At 53.5% G+C, this 16,042-nt stretch overlaps 1 protein-coding gene across 5 annotated transcripts in view; it reads right to left on the bottom strand.

The window, feature by feature from the left end:
• Positions 1-1,690: 1,690 nt before the first annotated feature.
• KBTBD11 (kelch repeat and BTB domain containing 11) overlaps positions 1,691-16,042 on the bottom strand; it is a 38,999-nt gene continuing 24,647 nt past the window's right edge. For all 5 annotated transcript variants that reach the window (XM_081806922.1, XM_081806931.1, XM_081806917.1 and 2 more), the window contains exon 2: positions 1,691-8,469. In XM_081806922.1, coding sequence (XP_081663048.1) covers positions 5,562-7,625 — 2,064 coding nt within the window. In that variant the 5' untranslated portion in view covers positions 7,626-8,469 and the 3' untranslated portion in view covers positions 1,691-5,561. The remainder of the gene's footprint in view (positions 8,470-16,042) is intronic.

Here is a 16,042-nt window from a genome sequence, read left to right as displayed (position 1 = left end):
GACAGGTGGGGGTCGAGGGGCCAGCCGGGGAGACGTGTCAGCAGGGAGGACAGCTCTATAGGGACCTGGGCCCCACATCTCATGGGTCAGGCCCCAAGCCACCCCACCACGAGCACCTGAAGTATGGTGGAGGTCGTTAAAACGCAAACTCCTGGCTCCATCAAAGACATCCTAAATGGGAATCTCTCACGTCGGGACCTAGGAATTCGCATTTTCAGGAGTTCCCAAAGCGACTCTCCCAGACTCTGAGGTTTGAGAAGCCCTGACCCAGGGGCGCCTGTGGCCGGGATTTGCACACGGCGGACCGCATAAGCATTTGGACGGGTGTTTCCATCCCGAGTCTGCAAATAAGCAAAAGTGTCCCACACGTTCCGTCAGCAGGGGACAGAACTGTAACTCGAAATGAACTGCAGATGACCTCCTGCCACTGTGCTTTTTCTGCCGAGTTCCAGCCAGCACCAGAGGTCAGCTTTACAGAGTTTAATGACCAATTGTCGGTGATCAGATGTCAATGAGGGATTCCCACCCTCTGAAACACCCAGTAATGTGCGTATATAGCCTGACTTCCTTGGGATATGGCTGTGTGCATCCAGCTGCTTACTTTCTGTTGCTGGAATGTTTGGAAGCATCTGCTCAGAGCCAGTAGATCAGTCTAAAGCATCCCAGGGCCCAGGTCACTGTCCCGTTAGCACCAAAGGGCAGGGCCACTGGCCACCGGCAAAACGGGTCCCCAAGGAAGGTCCTCAATGGGCCATTGTGGTCTCTAAAGATTTGAGCACAATGAACTCTCCTTTGCAAAAACAGATTTCATTTCATCTCTTGGAAATGGTTTTAAGAAATCCTCCTTTCTCATGGGGCGAGAATCTTAGACTAACAATGTGAGCTTTTCCCATATCCTCCATGTGCCCCAACTTTTGTTATAAAGTTCATCACCTCGGTCTGCAAAGCCCATGTGTTTTGTGGCATTACATCTAATTTAAAAGATGTGAAAGGCCAAGAAAATCATTCCAATCTATTATCAAAATCCCAAAACTCAGGGGGGAAAGTTGCAGCTGCGGAGAAGTTCAGATTAAATTCCATTTTTGCTGGGGGAAAAAAAAAAGCCATAAGGAAACTAGAAATAGCAAACTGGTCGGGGAGCTCCTGCGTCCACTCTAGCCTAAGGATACTCTTTGAGCGTCATCCCCAACCCCCAACGCCCGCCCCAAGAGACAATATTTTTACGAGGAAAAGAAATAATTTCTTAAAGAACCCTTACAAATTAACCATGACAGAGGTCCGTGCTCATGGGGAATGCAAACTGTAAAAGGAAATGTTTGGGTCTACAGATTTCCCCATTTGTAGGAGCTAAAGGAGCATGAGACCCAGAGGGTGTGGTTGGCATGGAAACCACCACGTGCCACCACCTGTGGGCGGAGGGGGCAGGTGAGAGGGCGAGACGTGGACAGGCACCTTGTAAGTTTGAAGAGACCCCCGAGCTAATGCTTAAATACTTCCCTCGGGAGTCATCACGCTCCTCATTCACATTTGGGGAGGCCCCACGGGGGCCTCGCTGGCAGGGCTGGAATCTCCCCAGCCCAGGCGAGCACGCTCTCCTGCGGAGGGCGCCCCACCGGTGCTCCGCTCTGCAGGGCGCAAAGGGGGGGCTTGGGGGGGCAGACAAGCAACCACTGCACAGATTCGGGAGCACTGGCATTTCCAATGATTTATTTCATCTCGGCAGAAGCGGACATGTACAAGGTTTCACGGCAGCTGCGCCTAGGTGTGGAAAACCGAAGCGGCAACAAACATTCCCTGCGCGCACGGCGTCCGCGGGCCGAACCCGGGCCTGGAGCGGCGCTGGCGTGCCTTTAAGCGACGCCACCCCGCAGTCTGTTCACAGCTTGTTGGAGCTCTGGAGGAGCCGCAGTCTCACAGCAGGACACATCCAGCTTGCGTGTCAGCTCGCTGCAAGCCGATTCGCCGCGCGTGAAAGCCGCGCGCCCTGCAGCCGTGCGCCCTGCAGCCGTGCGCGGGGCCCGGGCCTCCCCGTGCAGGGCGCGGGTGGGCAGAAGGGCGGGCGCAACCGGCGCGTGCGCGCGCCTCCCTTCCCCGCTCCGTCGTCTTCTCACGAACAGCATCGCACAGGAACAGGAAAAGGAAGAACGCTGGATTTTGTTAAGGCCCAAATACATTTTGTAAGCTCGGAAAGCATCTAAAATAGGACAGAACACAAGCAGCACTTCTGCTTACATTCCACCCGGTGCAGGTGCTACCCTGGTTTGCGGGCCGAAACGCCCTCGGCTTGAGGAAACACAGCCAAGAACCTCAAACACATCCCGTTTCGAAATCGCTCACAGGAAGTTACGCAGGAGACCCACGGACGAGCCAGGGTTACTGAAGCCGCCCCAGAAACGAACACAGATGCGGCGGATGGCTCCATTTGTCCAGTGCCTGCCGCAAGACCCAAAAGGAAGGGTTTGAACTGCAGCGAAAGCACGGCAGAGTCTGTGAGTTCTCTTAAAGGAAAGAGGTGCCCCCAGAGACGCAGAAATCCCATCAGCAAGTCCCAAACCCAGCCCCAGAGAGCTGCCCAGAGTCAGCTGTGGTGCCCGGGTTGTTCCCAAGACCAAGAATAAACACAGGAAAGAAGACGTCTCCAGGCCCCTGTCTTTGCGTTTCAAATGAAACTCGATGGACAACAGGTTGTCAGCTAACCAAAGGATGGAGCTTTTGTCTACTGCAGTCTCCCCCGACAAGACCACTGCTCTTTCAAATATGTGGAAATGTCCGTGTGCGGGGGTTAATTTTATGAGAATTATGGATGGTCCTCCTCCACACATTAGGTTCACTTGCCTCTGACAGATCAATCATCAGGACTATGTCTGCAGCAAAACAAGCAACCGGGTGAATAATAATAGGTATTCCTACACAGTGCTGGATGCAGATCGGAGCATCGGGTTGTACATGCAAAGGCCCCTCCTTGGAACATCAGCGGTCAGGGGCAAGTCTCAGCAGGGACTGTCCCCCCACATCCCCACCCCCAACAAGCAATCCTCCACATCATGGCCCCAGAGGGCTGGTGTTTCTGCTTGCTCGACTGGTGCAAGCCTTGTGGCTACAACTCTAAATACTGGCCCCAAAAGCAAAATAAAGTGGTCCCCATGGCATTTGTTTCTCTGAGGTATTCCTATTTAGAAATAAGCACATTCCTCTATGTCCTTTCGCCTACCCTTACGTTCCCCTGGGCTTCCTCATGTATTCCACTGGGACAAGCCCCTGGAGCTCCAAGGCCAGTTCCCGCAGGAGTGACGCCATGTCCAGGGCTGGCCTTTGTTAAATTAAATCATAAAACAACACACAGAACTCCAGCTGGGCATGTGATGGTGAGGCTCTTGGCACCTGCCACCCAGCACCTCCCGGGTGCTCCTGTGGGGACGGGTCTACTCTGGAAACCCATCTCCACAGTATTTTGTTTTGAAACAGTAAACAGGAATGATTTCTCGAGCAAAATCACAGTGATAGTATTTTATGAATTAGAGATTTAAGGAATGAAAATATTAGCCTGGTTCCATTTCATATAAAAGCTTTAGCATAAATATAGGAACATTCTAGAGGAAAATGTGCTACGATACAAGGCGTACGTTTCTTTAAAAGAACATTATTTGTTTCCTTTGCTCTAACTTCTCTTTCTACTACCATTTCTGCATTCTACCCCTATAGAAGGCCAGGAAATATGAAGTCTGTCCTTCTTTCCTAAGAAGATGACGAGCCAGGCTGCCAAGATATCCTCTTGGCTCATGAGCAATCATGAGCAAGCACACGGATCACCGGAACACACTCTAACAGAAATCGTAAATCCCATTCCTCCAGCACATGCACAAAGATGCAAGCTGGTCATTTCTAAACATACTTAACCAATAACTTTCTTAATCACAGACTCTTTAAAAAGCATAACTTATTTCCCAATGACCCACTGCTGCTACAGAGACATCAACCCCCATCACTGGATTAAGAAGTTAAGAGTAGTAAAGGGGTGCATGATTTCCTCTAATCAACTGCCAGTGACTTTCACGTGTACTTTTCCTATTATAATCAAAAAATGGATTGGATTCAGAATCCAGATCAGTTTACCTCTCTTTGTGAGCATATACTTTAACCTTAAATTCTTAATAAATCATAAACTCTGTCTACACCTATTTGGAAAGTAAATGTTATAACAAATGAGAAACAATCATTTGGTTTCTTTTTAATGCTCGCGACCTCTCAAAGTACTGAGTTTCATGTTAATTCTATTAGGGTATTTTGGAATTCAATTAGAAAAATGTAGTTTACTTGCTAATTACATTATAAATATATGTTATTTCCCCTTATGTCAATATGCTTCTTGTCACTCTGCCACATCATGCTTGTAAAAATTAATTTCCCTCATCAGAATTACCTAATACATACTTAGAACATCATAAGTAGTGGGTTCCAAATGTGCCTACGTGTTCATCTTTAGAAGTGTCAAAAAGACTGGTTTTAGCCTTCTTCTTGGGGGGAGGGGGAGGGGTAATCATTTCTTTGAGCCCATTATAAAATATGAAGGTGGCTGAGCATGTATAGGATACCTGACAAAGGCACCTTTTAAAATAGACAAGCATCCTTGTGGGTCAGCTTTTCCTACTCATGGTCTGCTCTCTGAAGTAAGAGTAAATCATTACTAGGACATCGGACATAATCATTAACACCCTTTAACTTAAAAATCTGTAACCCATCTCAGTTGAAAGGTGAGATGGAGCTGCCCTTGAGAGGGGGGTGAGGCCCATTCTGTGGCATCTGCATTCGGCAGGGGAAATCCTTCCACCGCTTGCTGGACAAGAGACACATTGTACCAAAGATCCCACCTTTCATGCTTGCGAAATCGGGAACTAACCCAACCCACACTTGAACACAGGATGACATGAGCCTTTTAACTAAATTAGAAAAGTTTTAAGAGCTCTACCTATGGGTAATGAGTTTAAGCCTCAAGCCATCAGAAGTGTGGCCTTCTTCCAGTGGCTCACCAATACAGCTCACGGTGGCCTAGGGCCGGGTCTCCCCTGTGGCGCCGAGGCCGGGAGCTGTGTGCGCAGGGCCTTCTCCGGGCGGAACGAGGAAGCTACTGCGCAGACTCACGTCTGGCCAACTCTCCACCCGACCCCGGAACGCAAGTGCCCCTGAGCACCCCCAGCACGCCCGGGCACCCTCTGGGACCCACCCATTGATCCTGAGGCTTAATCTTCCAATTCCTTCTCCTTCTCCCCCAGATATCCCGTGTCATATTTGTAAGGTTACCTATTTGCACGCACCTTACATATCATGCCATTGACCCCGTTAAGCATAGCGGCGCAAAAAAGGAACGCAGAATAGGGCAGCAGACCTTAAAACAGCATTGCAAAAAGTCTTCAAGGCCCCGCGACAAGCTTCCAACTTCAAAGTGTTTAAATGGTCCGCGTGGACAGCGCCCACGCCAGGACTCTCTCCTTGGCCCCCCTCCCAGTTGGATCTCCGCCCACGGGGGCGTGCCTGAGGGAGGTGCCCCCCCGCACCCCCCCGCCCTACGCGGCGCCCTCCTCGCCTCGGTCTGGCTTCTCCGGCAAGTTGAGCACGAACGGGAAGAGCGCGCCTCGGGCGTCCAAGGGGACGCGGAGCGGTGCGGGCTCGAAGCTGCCGCCTTCGCCCGCGCCCACGTCCGCGCCGGGCTCGCTGTCCTGCGGGGGCACGAAGCGCCAGGTGCCCGCGCGGCTCACGCAGTAGATGGTGCCATCCAGCGCCACGCAGCGGAAGGGCTGCAGGCTGGACGGCGCGCCCGGGGGGCGCAGGTGCGCGGCGCAGCGGCTCCACTGCTTGGCTAGGCAGTGGTAGCGGAGCACGCTGACGCCTCCGGCCGACGTGGCCGCCGCCTGCGAGTCGCCACGGCCCCCGCCCAGGTCGAAGCGGTAGATGAAGCCATCCAGGGCCACCATGGCCGCGGAACGCTCCCTACTGCTGCTGCACGGGCACTCCTGCCACTCGTCGCGCCGCGGGTCGTATTTGAGCAGGCGGTAGAAGAGAGAGCCCCCGGACACGTAGATCTCGCCGTTGCAGGTGGTGGCTTCGTGCGCTACGGCGAAGGCGCCCCGCGGTAGCGGGGCCACGGCGGCCCAGCGGTCGGCGCGCGGGTCGTAGCGCTCCACGCTGAGCAGGCACTCGCCGCCCACGGCGTACAGGTGGCCGTCCAGGGCCAGCAGCTGCAGCTGCGAGCGCGCCTGGCGCAGCGGACGCACGGTGCTCCAGCGGTCGGTGGCCGGGTTGTAGCAGAAGACCTGGTCCGAGGGGCGCGCGCGGCCGTCGGGACCCGCAGGCCCCACGCCGCCGGCCACGAAGAGGTAGTTGTAGAGCACGCACAGCCCGCAGCCCCGCGCCGGCGCGCCCTCGGGCAGCCGCGTCAGCTCGCGCCACTCGCCGGCCGCCTCGTGCAGGCAGTAGACGGCGGCGTCGCCCCGGCCCTCCGTGTCCCCCGACGGGCTCTGCGGGCGGCTGCCCGCGCGCTCCCCGGCCGGTCCGAGTGTGGCGGCCAGCAGGCGGGCCCGGCCGGCGCGCAGGCGGCGGCGCAGCAGCAGGTCGCGCTCGGCGCCGGACAGGCGCCCGAACACGGCGGGCTCGCGCAGCACGTCCAGGTAGTGGTCGCTCATGAAGCGGTAGGCTGCGTCGCGCAGCTCGGCCAGTCGCTGCCGCTTGGCCGCGCTCAGCACCTCGTAGCAGTTGGCCAGGCTCAGCTGCGGCGCCACGGCGTCGGTGGCGCGCTGCACGGCGCACGGCAGCTGCAGGCGGCGCGCGCCGGCCACCACCTCGGCCACGTTGTCGGGTCGCACGCCCGCCATGCGCCCGCTGTACGCGTAGGCCAGGAGCAGCCGCAGCGCCGCCCAGCCCACGCCCTGCACCCGCAGCACGTCCCGGGACGCGCGCGCGCGGAAGTAGTCGCTGCGCGCCGCCAGCACCGCCTTGTGCGCCCGCAGCCGGCGGCCGGACACCTCGATGACCAGGTCGGGCTCCCCGTGCGCGGGCCCGACGCCCGGGGGCACTGGCGGGGGGTCCCCGGGCTCCTCGGGGGACACGGGCTCCTCGGGAGACACGAGCTCTTCCAAGGACGTGGGCTCCTCGGTGGACACGGGCTCCTCGGGGGACACGAGCTCCTCGGTGGACACGGGCTCTTCCGGGGACGCGCGCTGCTCGGGTTCCGCGGGCTCTTCCGGGGACACAGAATCCTCGGGGGGCGCGCGCGGCTCGGGGTCCCCGGGCTCCTCGGGGGACGCGGCGCCCGCGCTGCCGACCTCCCACTGCCGCTCCACCACCAGCTGGCCGCTGCGACGCGAGGGCGGGGAGGACGCTGCGCCTTCCGCCGCGGAGGCGCGAGACTGCGGCGGGGAGTCGTCCCCGGAGCTGAAGCACAGCGACGCGCTGAGACTGCAGGGTGTCTGCGCGTCGGGCAGCTGCAGGCTGCCCTCTCCCGGAGCCGCGGGAGCGCCGCCCCGGCCCCCGGCCTGGCCGCACGCTCCCTGCGCAAAGGCGCCCCCGGCCTCGGCCCCGCGGCCCTGGTCGTCCCTGGGGTAGAGGGCGCAGGGGGGCACCGGGTTCTCCATGGGGCCGCTGGCCTTCGCCGCCGCCGCCGCAGCCAGACCCCCGCTCAGCAGCCCACCATGACGGCGCCCTGACTCGGGCTGCTCAAGGTCGACCGTTGCTCTCGGGGTCTAGCTTCGCGGGCTTTTCCTGGCCCGCGCGATCCAGTTTCCCTTCTGTGTGCACAGCTCCTTTGGCTCACACACCAATGCCCTCTCCCGCGAGGAGGACTGTGTCGGCCCAGTGTGCACTCTCAGCTGAACTTCTGAAGGGCAGGCTCGTCAGCACTGGCTAGCCAAGTGCCTGGGGGGGGGGGGTGTCTCCGTGGCTTTGTCTGCAGGCCCGCGCACGGATGCTTCCCTGCAGGTACCAACCCGCCACGGCCTCCGGGTTATCTGCAGTTCCTTCTCCGCAGCGCTGAGCTACCTGGAACGGCTAACAAACCAGGGCAGGCCCTTTCTTTCTGGGCCAGTGTTCATCACTTTACTTTTCATCCCATCAGTTCCATCACTGCGTCCCAGGACGAACCCGTCCAAGGCAGGCTGCCTCTAAAGTTAAGAGCCGGGTTTTAACTCCTTTTCCTGTGGAGCGCACCCCACGGAGCTTGATTTTATTTTTAAGACTCCCATTTGTGATTCGGGTTTCTATTAGTCTCCTGTCCTGGCATCAGCAGCTCCTGATGTGTCTGCATCCACACTGTTCACCCCCCTCCCCGGGGGGGTTTGTCCATAATTCACTTGCCAGGTGGGTGTTAGAAAAACACCGTTACTGCAGGAGAACTGGCCTTCCTCGCTGATCTGTCAGGAACCTCTTCCTTTGTTGGAACATCAGGTGTTTCCATATGGTGTCAGCACACTCTTCTTGTTCCTGTTTGTGGGAGAGAGAGACGGTGTTTGAGTGTGCATTTTTCAGCGGGGTTATTGTGGGTCAGTGGGGTCTACCACACTCCCCACCACTGCCAGGTTAGGGGGCTCACAGTGGGTGGGAAAGGGGAGTGTGACTCTTCACTGCTGGAGAGTTTGATGAGTAAGATATACAGAACAACTTAGGGATTTTTTAGAAGTGCCCTCTCCTTATTCCTGCCCTGTTTGTGAGGCCCATGAAGGAGAACCCAATTCATGCAATGCCCTTTAAAAACATTGGGTTGACCCAAACAAAACTGCTTGTTTTATGGGAAAAAAATATATAAAGCAGTCAAATGTCAACAAATCCCTATTCTCAACCTAATGAGATGTATGCGTAAAGGACGTTCAGTGAGAAAGCATAATTAACCTTATTAATTTTACTAATATGTGACAGTTTTCCTATAGTCCTTCCCAGTTGGTTTCAAAAACAAATATTTGGAGAGGGAGCTGAGGACACTTCTCTGGAGCTGGCCTCGGAGGCTCAACTCTGAAATCTGTTTGAACTGCTCATTCTTGGAATTGTGTCTCTGAAAAACCTCAGAGAAGCAATTCTCCAAATAGCCCATGTGCAGCAAAAGAAAGGCCAATGCAAAAAAAAAAAGTATGTGGAAGGCAGATGTGAGCACCTGCAGATGAATGTTAAAATGTAATCTTTCCTAAATTGGCAAAACCTTCTGAGACTCCCCAGCCTGAAAGGGGTCTTAGCAGTCTTACCATGAACATAAGGGGAGAATCAGATTGTGTTGTAGCTTTCTAAAGAAGAGAACAGAGGCAAGAAAAACACCAAGTACAGCTTAGTTTTATCATTATTAGGTAGGATGGGTTAGCCTCTCAAATGAGACCGATGATTCTTAAGCAGCTTCCCCCAGCATCTCCTGATTTCTGCCTATCCTACTGAAGACCGTTCCCTGATCCTTATAAATGCTCCGGGTTGAGCATATATACCCGCTTGCCCTCTGCTTCCTTCTGCTGTGTTACTAAAAACGCTTTCCCATTATTTTAGCAGTACATGTCTTCAAGTTGGAAATTCAAAACATTCCATTCTCTCTCCCTCTCCCGTCCTCTCTCTCTCCCAGAAATCTTTATCGGTAACTCCCATGGCACATCACTGTATGCAAGGCAGCGTTCAGGACGCACGGAAATGCCGGGGTAGGAAAGGCTGAGTGAGCTGAAAGCCTGGTCTGCAGGGGTGCGTGGGTCACGGAGGAGGCCAGCAGGACAAACGTGCTCCTGTGTTGACTCAGCTGTGGCCCAGCCCCGCCACAATGTTGTCTCTGTGCCGTCCATCCTGTCCCGAGCCGCCACGCCCAGCGAGGTGGCCGTGAACGCTGGTGCACGGCGAGGGAGTGTAGCAACATGCTGGGACGCTCGGAGCAGCGATAAAGCAAAGCGCGTGGCACCGTCCCAAGGATGAACGGTGCTTGCTCAGTCGGCGAGGGGATTCGAGGGAAAGTCTGATAGAACTAAGACGCACTAACATATCTTACTCAAAAATTCATAGATACAGAGAACAGAGGTTGTCGGAGTCAGGGATGGGAGAAATGGACGAAGAGGGTCGAAGGGTAAGTGTGTGTGTGCATGTGTGTGTGAGCACGCGTGTGCCCATGTGCTGGTACGTACGCATGTGTGAATCTTAATGTCAGAAAATCTGAGAACTGGCTGTTATTAGGCTCGTTCTTTAACACTTCTGTACACCGCACAGGACCGTAGACCTCAGAGGACTAACCTAGTGTTTTATTTCTTTTTGTGGCCTGAGAAAGGGTTCCAGAACTTCCTGGCTCTTTCGCTGGCTTGACTTGCTAGAATGAATAAAAACCTGAGCCCTAAAGGTTGTCTTCGTGTAAATCATACTGAAAGAAAAGGCATAGAACAGGACATGTTTTTAAAGCTTAAGTTTGGAACTCTGTTTTAAAAGCCCTGCAGAAGCAGGCCAGTACGTATGTTGTTGTAACTACAATTAAGCAGGGGCTGTAGCTCCACAAAGAAACCAACACAACCCAGGTAGCGGGTGGTCTGAGCGCTGGCGCGGTCTGGTGGCCTCCAAGACACAGACGTTCTCAGCCCCGCCAATCAGCGAGGGTAACACGCAATTCTCTGGAAAACCATGCCTCTAGAGTTCTTACGACAATACCACTTTTCCTCGCCAACACACATGAGCGTTCTGGAATTGTGTCCTCTTGCACGGTATTTCCAGCAGAGGTGGCTTGACGCCGCTCCATGGACGCCTCCTCACCAGGCGCCCCGTGCACCTGGGCTGCGATTAGAGCCGGTCACACCAGCCTCCCTGGGATGGAGCCATGACAGTCCTTCCCAGCTCAGCCCCACGACCGGCCCTGCACCCAGCGACCACGTCAGGAATCCCTGTGCCTGTCCAGCCAGCCGTGGCAATGCCCCACACACGCTGTCAGGGATGCGGGACAGCCTTCCGCTCTGACGTCAGGTGCGGTGACGCTGAGTTAGGAGCTGGGAGGCCAACCCCAGCAGTCCCTCCACCAGGGAAGCCACGGTCCCCAGCACTGCAAGTGTCTGGCCTCTTGTGAGTCTCACCCACCACCTTGCAGAACAGGTGGATCAGATTCCACAGGAGAAATGAGGACATTAGGCAGAGAATTGTTTCTTTTTCAAACGGTGTCAAAGAAACTCAACAGTAACAGCTCTATCTTTCCTCCCCCCAGAATGACCATTACTGTGATTTCACCTTAAAACTGATGGGGAGGAGTCAGCCCATTGGGCATTAACAGTCCTGAGACATCAGCAACTCTAAGTTGCTTCATGTCAAATTTCTCTGGGTTGGAAGTCAGGGTCCCCCCCCCATTTTGTGGTTGGTTCTAGAATCAGAATTCCACGAAGAGGCTCCTGGAGGACTCTGTTTGGACGCCCGTCTTGGTCATTAGAAGTAACTGAAACTCCCTAAGCAATGGTGGCCTGGGGAAGGTCACCATCAGGGGCTGCCCTGAACACCACCTTGGAGGTTGCTGCATCAGAGAGTAGACAGAGTCCTGGCATATCGGGACACACCAGGGGGAGACGTGCCTGACACTCACAGGCTTTCTTCTTGACTCTAGTTAGAAAACCTTTCGGTAAGAACAAGTTTTACTTAAATATAATTTATGTAGCATTTCCCCCTGACGGATATGAATTTCTTCTTGACCTTATAAATACCTAAACAGAATTTTTTAAAGTTTCTTTCCATGAATTTCTTGACTATTAATAGGAATTTTTAAAAATGATTTTATGATTTCCTAATGTGGACACTATTTATGTATCTAATGTGGATATTAGTTTATTTAAAACTAAATATGCTTCATTGTAACACAGGTTGCTTAAAAGAATCTTTCTTTTAAATTATTAGGGTCAGCTTTTTAAAAAAACATCCTTGTTAATAGACTGAGGAGACTCATCTGAGCTTCTGCGACACGTAGCAGATTTTGTTGCTCGTAAGGAGTTCCTCCTCAGTGTTGTCCACGTCCTGCCCACCCTGTTGTTCCATATACATCTCCATCCACACCCCGTTAGGTCCCGGAGTCCCTGGGACAGCACCTGCACCATGCCCACCGTGTGCCTTCCCCAACACCAGAAAGACACCGTTCTCCCAGGAAACAGCAAATAGTCGATGTGAGGTTCATTAACAAAGAAAGCCATGAATACAAGAACCACCATAGAGTCCAAGGAACTTGTAGGGAACCTCAGGAATTCGATTTGATTATAGAATGTGTTGATTTGCTTCAGCTGTTCATACAAATATTGCTTTTCAAGATGATTTCTTCTTCGGGCCCCAATTTAAATGAGTTGGCAGTTTCGGAGGCGGCCTTGAGCAGGTGGGTGGGGAGGGCGCCCAGGCTGTAGGCTGACCCATGCTCTTCACCCCCATGCCTGGTTCACATTTCCTGAGTACCCTTCACAGTAGGGAATAGAGTTTTAGGAGGTCAAATTACAAAGCCCAAAGCCAGCCATGGGGAAGCATCCTTCACAAAATACTTCTTCATTTGGAAATGCAGCCCATTAACACTCCTGTCTGGCTGCTGAAAGCAAGGTGGTGTGTGGAATCTCAGGAGACATGAAAAGTGGTAGCCCCCAGAGTCTGCCTGCAAGAGGTTTATAATAGGTTTCAAGCATGGAGATACTCAGTGAGTAAGAGGAACCTAAAACCAATGTAGGCAATACATTCTGTGTAGTTTAGAAATGACAGGGTGGCTGGTGACAGAGTTTGCTGGATAATTAGATAATTAGATGAATATGTGGCTGCCCTTCAGGAGGTCAAGTGACACTGATTAGAGTTTATTCCACCAGACTACAATCTATAATTCTATATTTTAGGAAGGACATTCCTGAAAGACCAGATGAACTGTGACACAGCCTGACTACACAGCAGGAGTAATAAAGGTGACAGCTAACGTCTCCTGTCCCTGGCACGGTTCTCCTGGGTGAGCATCATACAAACGTGCGAGGGCCTTGCTTCCATTAGCTGCATTTTGCAGAAGAGGACATGAGACGTGGGGAAGTCTCACCGGCATCGTGCAATGACCCAAGCAGGCAGCTCCTAAGTGTCAGGACCAGAATTGGAACCAGCAACCTGGCTCCAGGGCACACGCCCAGGAGCTCCAGGCCCGATGCCTCTGGAAGCGATCGGTCCATCACTAGCGCTGACCGCGAGGGAGGGGACTTCAGCTGCATCCACAGGCTCAGTGGACGGAAGCCTACACTGTCTCTGGAGCCCAGTCCGTTGCTCAGGGCAACCCGTCCACAGGGTCCTAGAAACTGGATGCCCCACCCAGCTCTGAGAATAAAGCAGACGGCAGTGCTCGGGCACCTGCTTGGAGCCCTTTCGTGGGAGCTATTAGGGGAGTTACAATCTGTAATTTAGGGGGTTGAATCTTTGGCAGGGAATAATGGGAACAAGTAACCTTACTGGGAATTTCCCGAATAAAAGCTTTACATAATAGCTATTCTTCAAGTCCAGAGTCCACGGCTGGTGACGGAGGCAGTGAGCCATCTGTCCAAGACACCTGCGTCCTCGTGCAGGTTTGTGTCTTAGACCCTTGGCTGCCCCCAAGCCAGCTGTGTGGGCATTGAGCCACAGTGTGCCTCGTTCTCGAGCTCCGGCTGGGGCACCGCGTCTGGGGTTACCGCCTGCCTCACTCCCTGTGAGGTGGTGCGGTCTGTGTTCCCGGAGAAGGTCCGAGATTAGCTCCACGCAGGATCACCCCTTGTCTGCCGCGCATCCCCCTTCTCTAGAATGTGAAATTCAGGACGGAAGATTTCCTTAGTCATTCTATCCTCGCCACGGTGATGGGCTCTCCAAGGACAGCCAACCAGTAAACATTTGATTGATGACTGAATGGATGATGTTAACCAGGGAAACTAGAGAAAACAACCCTGAAAACATCCACATGTAAACCACATAAAACCAAGTTCTGAAACTGTACCGGGATGACGTGCTTTACAGTTTTACCAATGAGATGGGAGACTGCTCACCAAAACAGCTCTTGAAAGGGACTGGAGGTTGTCTCTGGGGGTTGGATTAAAGATGGGCTTTCTAATCTTCTCTACAACATGCTGAGTTTCTACATTCTCTAAAATGCATATATAATGCTTTTACAATCATAAAAAGTTGTGGGTTTTAAATTACAGATTTGCTCCAGGCCCAGCCCAGCACACAGCCGGCTCCCGGGCCTGGCTCAGCAGAGCACGGCCTCAGGCCAGGTCTCTGGCTGTGCTGACGCAGCTGCCTTCCAGCTGATGCAGGAGGAGGAAGGGCCCTGCCTCAGTGGGTCAGCAAGCAGAAATCAAAGGAAAGCTTGTCTTCACTAGAAGAAAAGGAAGCCAACTCACAGAGCAAAACCTAGGAGATGGAAGGAGAGGCCCCTTGATCGAGCCATGCCTACAGCCAGCCTCACCCTGGGACTTCTGAGGGATGTGAGCTTGTACATTCCATTTGTAACATAAGCTAACTTGTGTGGGATTCCCATCCCTGGAAACTGCGGTCCTTCTAACTAAAAACCAGGACCTGCCTCACAGCGCTGCCCTGGGGATTACCTGGGACGTTTGTAAAGAACTCAGCACAGCACAGTGCCTGCCCCCGGGAAGCATGCACAGTGAGGGTTCCCACCCTGGCCAACATCACAGACAGTCTGGACCAGGACCGAACGAGCGCTGACAATCCCAGCCGTGTGCACAGACAAGCCCCCGGCGCCATCACAGCAACTTCCCGGTTCATGCTCATGACTCACGGACAAGGACAAGTAGGACGATCACCAGGGTCTTGATTCGGTAAAGGAGAAAATGCTTGACGCCCAGAAATCGCCAGTTACTAGTCTCATAAAACCAAAAACTTTAGCAACAGACCCAAACCACAGCACAGTTTTCCCTTTTCCCATCTCTGGAGTGTTGAACACGTGGCCTCAGAAAAAATGCCAGAGATGGTTCTAGCTGTTCAGCACATGAGCTGGCCACCCGAGTCCACAGGGACGGCCTCCTGCCGGTCAGGAATTCAAGAAGGTTGGTGGGAACCTGGGATTCCAGCCCGAGGTGCCGCGCTTTGCGGAGCTGTGCCCCCCACTCCGCGGGCAGCTCGGGGCGTGCTGTGCTGGGGGCCACGCGGTGGGAGGGGGTCTCTGTGTCCGCACCCTTGGCCATCCCCAGTTACCGCCCACTGGGAGGGAGTGAAGCAGGGTGGAGAGATGAAATTTACATTAACCCAGTCTGACAACCAGGTCAAAATGTGTTGAATGGATTTACTGTTCTGCTTTCTCCATCAGATCATGGATTTTTTAAAATTCAAGAGTTCTGAGATACACACCATGTTAGAGCTCCAGGATGCACAAGACGTTCCTTTGTTGGTGACAGAATGCCCACACTGGGAACGAGAGGGGGATGGGACGAGCTACTGCAGGTGGCTCAAGGGAGCACTGGGTCTTGACACGCCACCTGCAGCAAGATCAGATGGCTGCTGACTGCAAGCTGCCCCACGGTCCTGTGTGCCCCCGAGTCACAGGCCTGCAGAGATGAACGAACGGGTCTGCACATTCCTTCCAAAGACCGTCTCCTAGGTTTCCGGAAGTGCCTTCGGAGCGCAAACTCAGGATATGTTGAAATAGAAGCATTTGTCTGTCCTTGTGGGTCCAGATTCAAGAATTACAGATTTAGCCAAACATACCGTGTGAACACTAAGGTTACAGATAGAATCACTGAGCATCTGGAAAGAGGCATGTGAATTGCAAAACCATGCTGCACTTTGTAGCTATAAGATGCAATTCTGAGCAGGATGTGGGTAAGCCTGACTCTTCCAAAGTAAATCTGTTCTGTGCATCCACTGAAATAAATCTGAGTGTCTCACCAATGATGGAAAGCTGGAGTCAGAAATGAGAGATTACCTGAGCCAAATAAATCCCAGTTTCTCCTCAATCGTTCAATCTGTTAAATCCCCATGGATACCTCAACACTGATAAATAATTAACAATCTTCATTCATTTGCCCATTTATTGACAGATATATACTGAACACCTACAATGTAGCAGGAAGTGTACGAGGTACCA

This window comes from Leptonychotes weddellii, chromosome 2 (genome assembly GCF_054177405.1).
Source record: "Leptonychotes weddellii isolate Sample4059 chromosome 2, ASM5417740v2, whole genome shotgun sequence".
Taxonomy (NCBI): Eukaryota; Metazoa; Chordata; class Mammalia; order Carnivora; family Phocidae; genus Leptonychotes; species Leptonychotes weddellii.
Note: the sequence above shows the minus strand (reverse complement) of the source record. Positions and strands in the feature narration are given on the sequence as shown.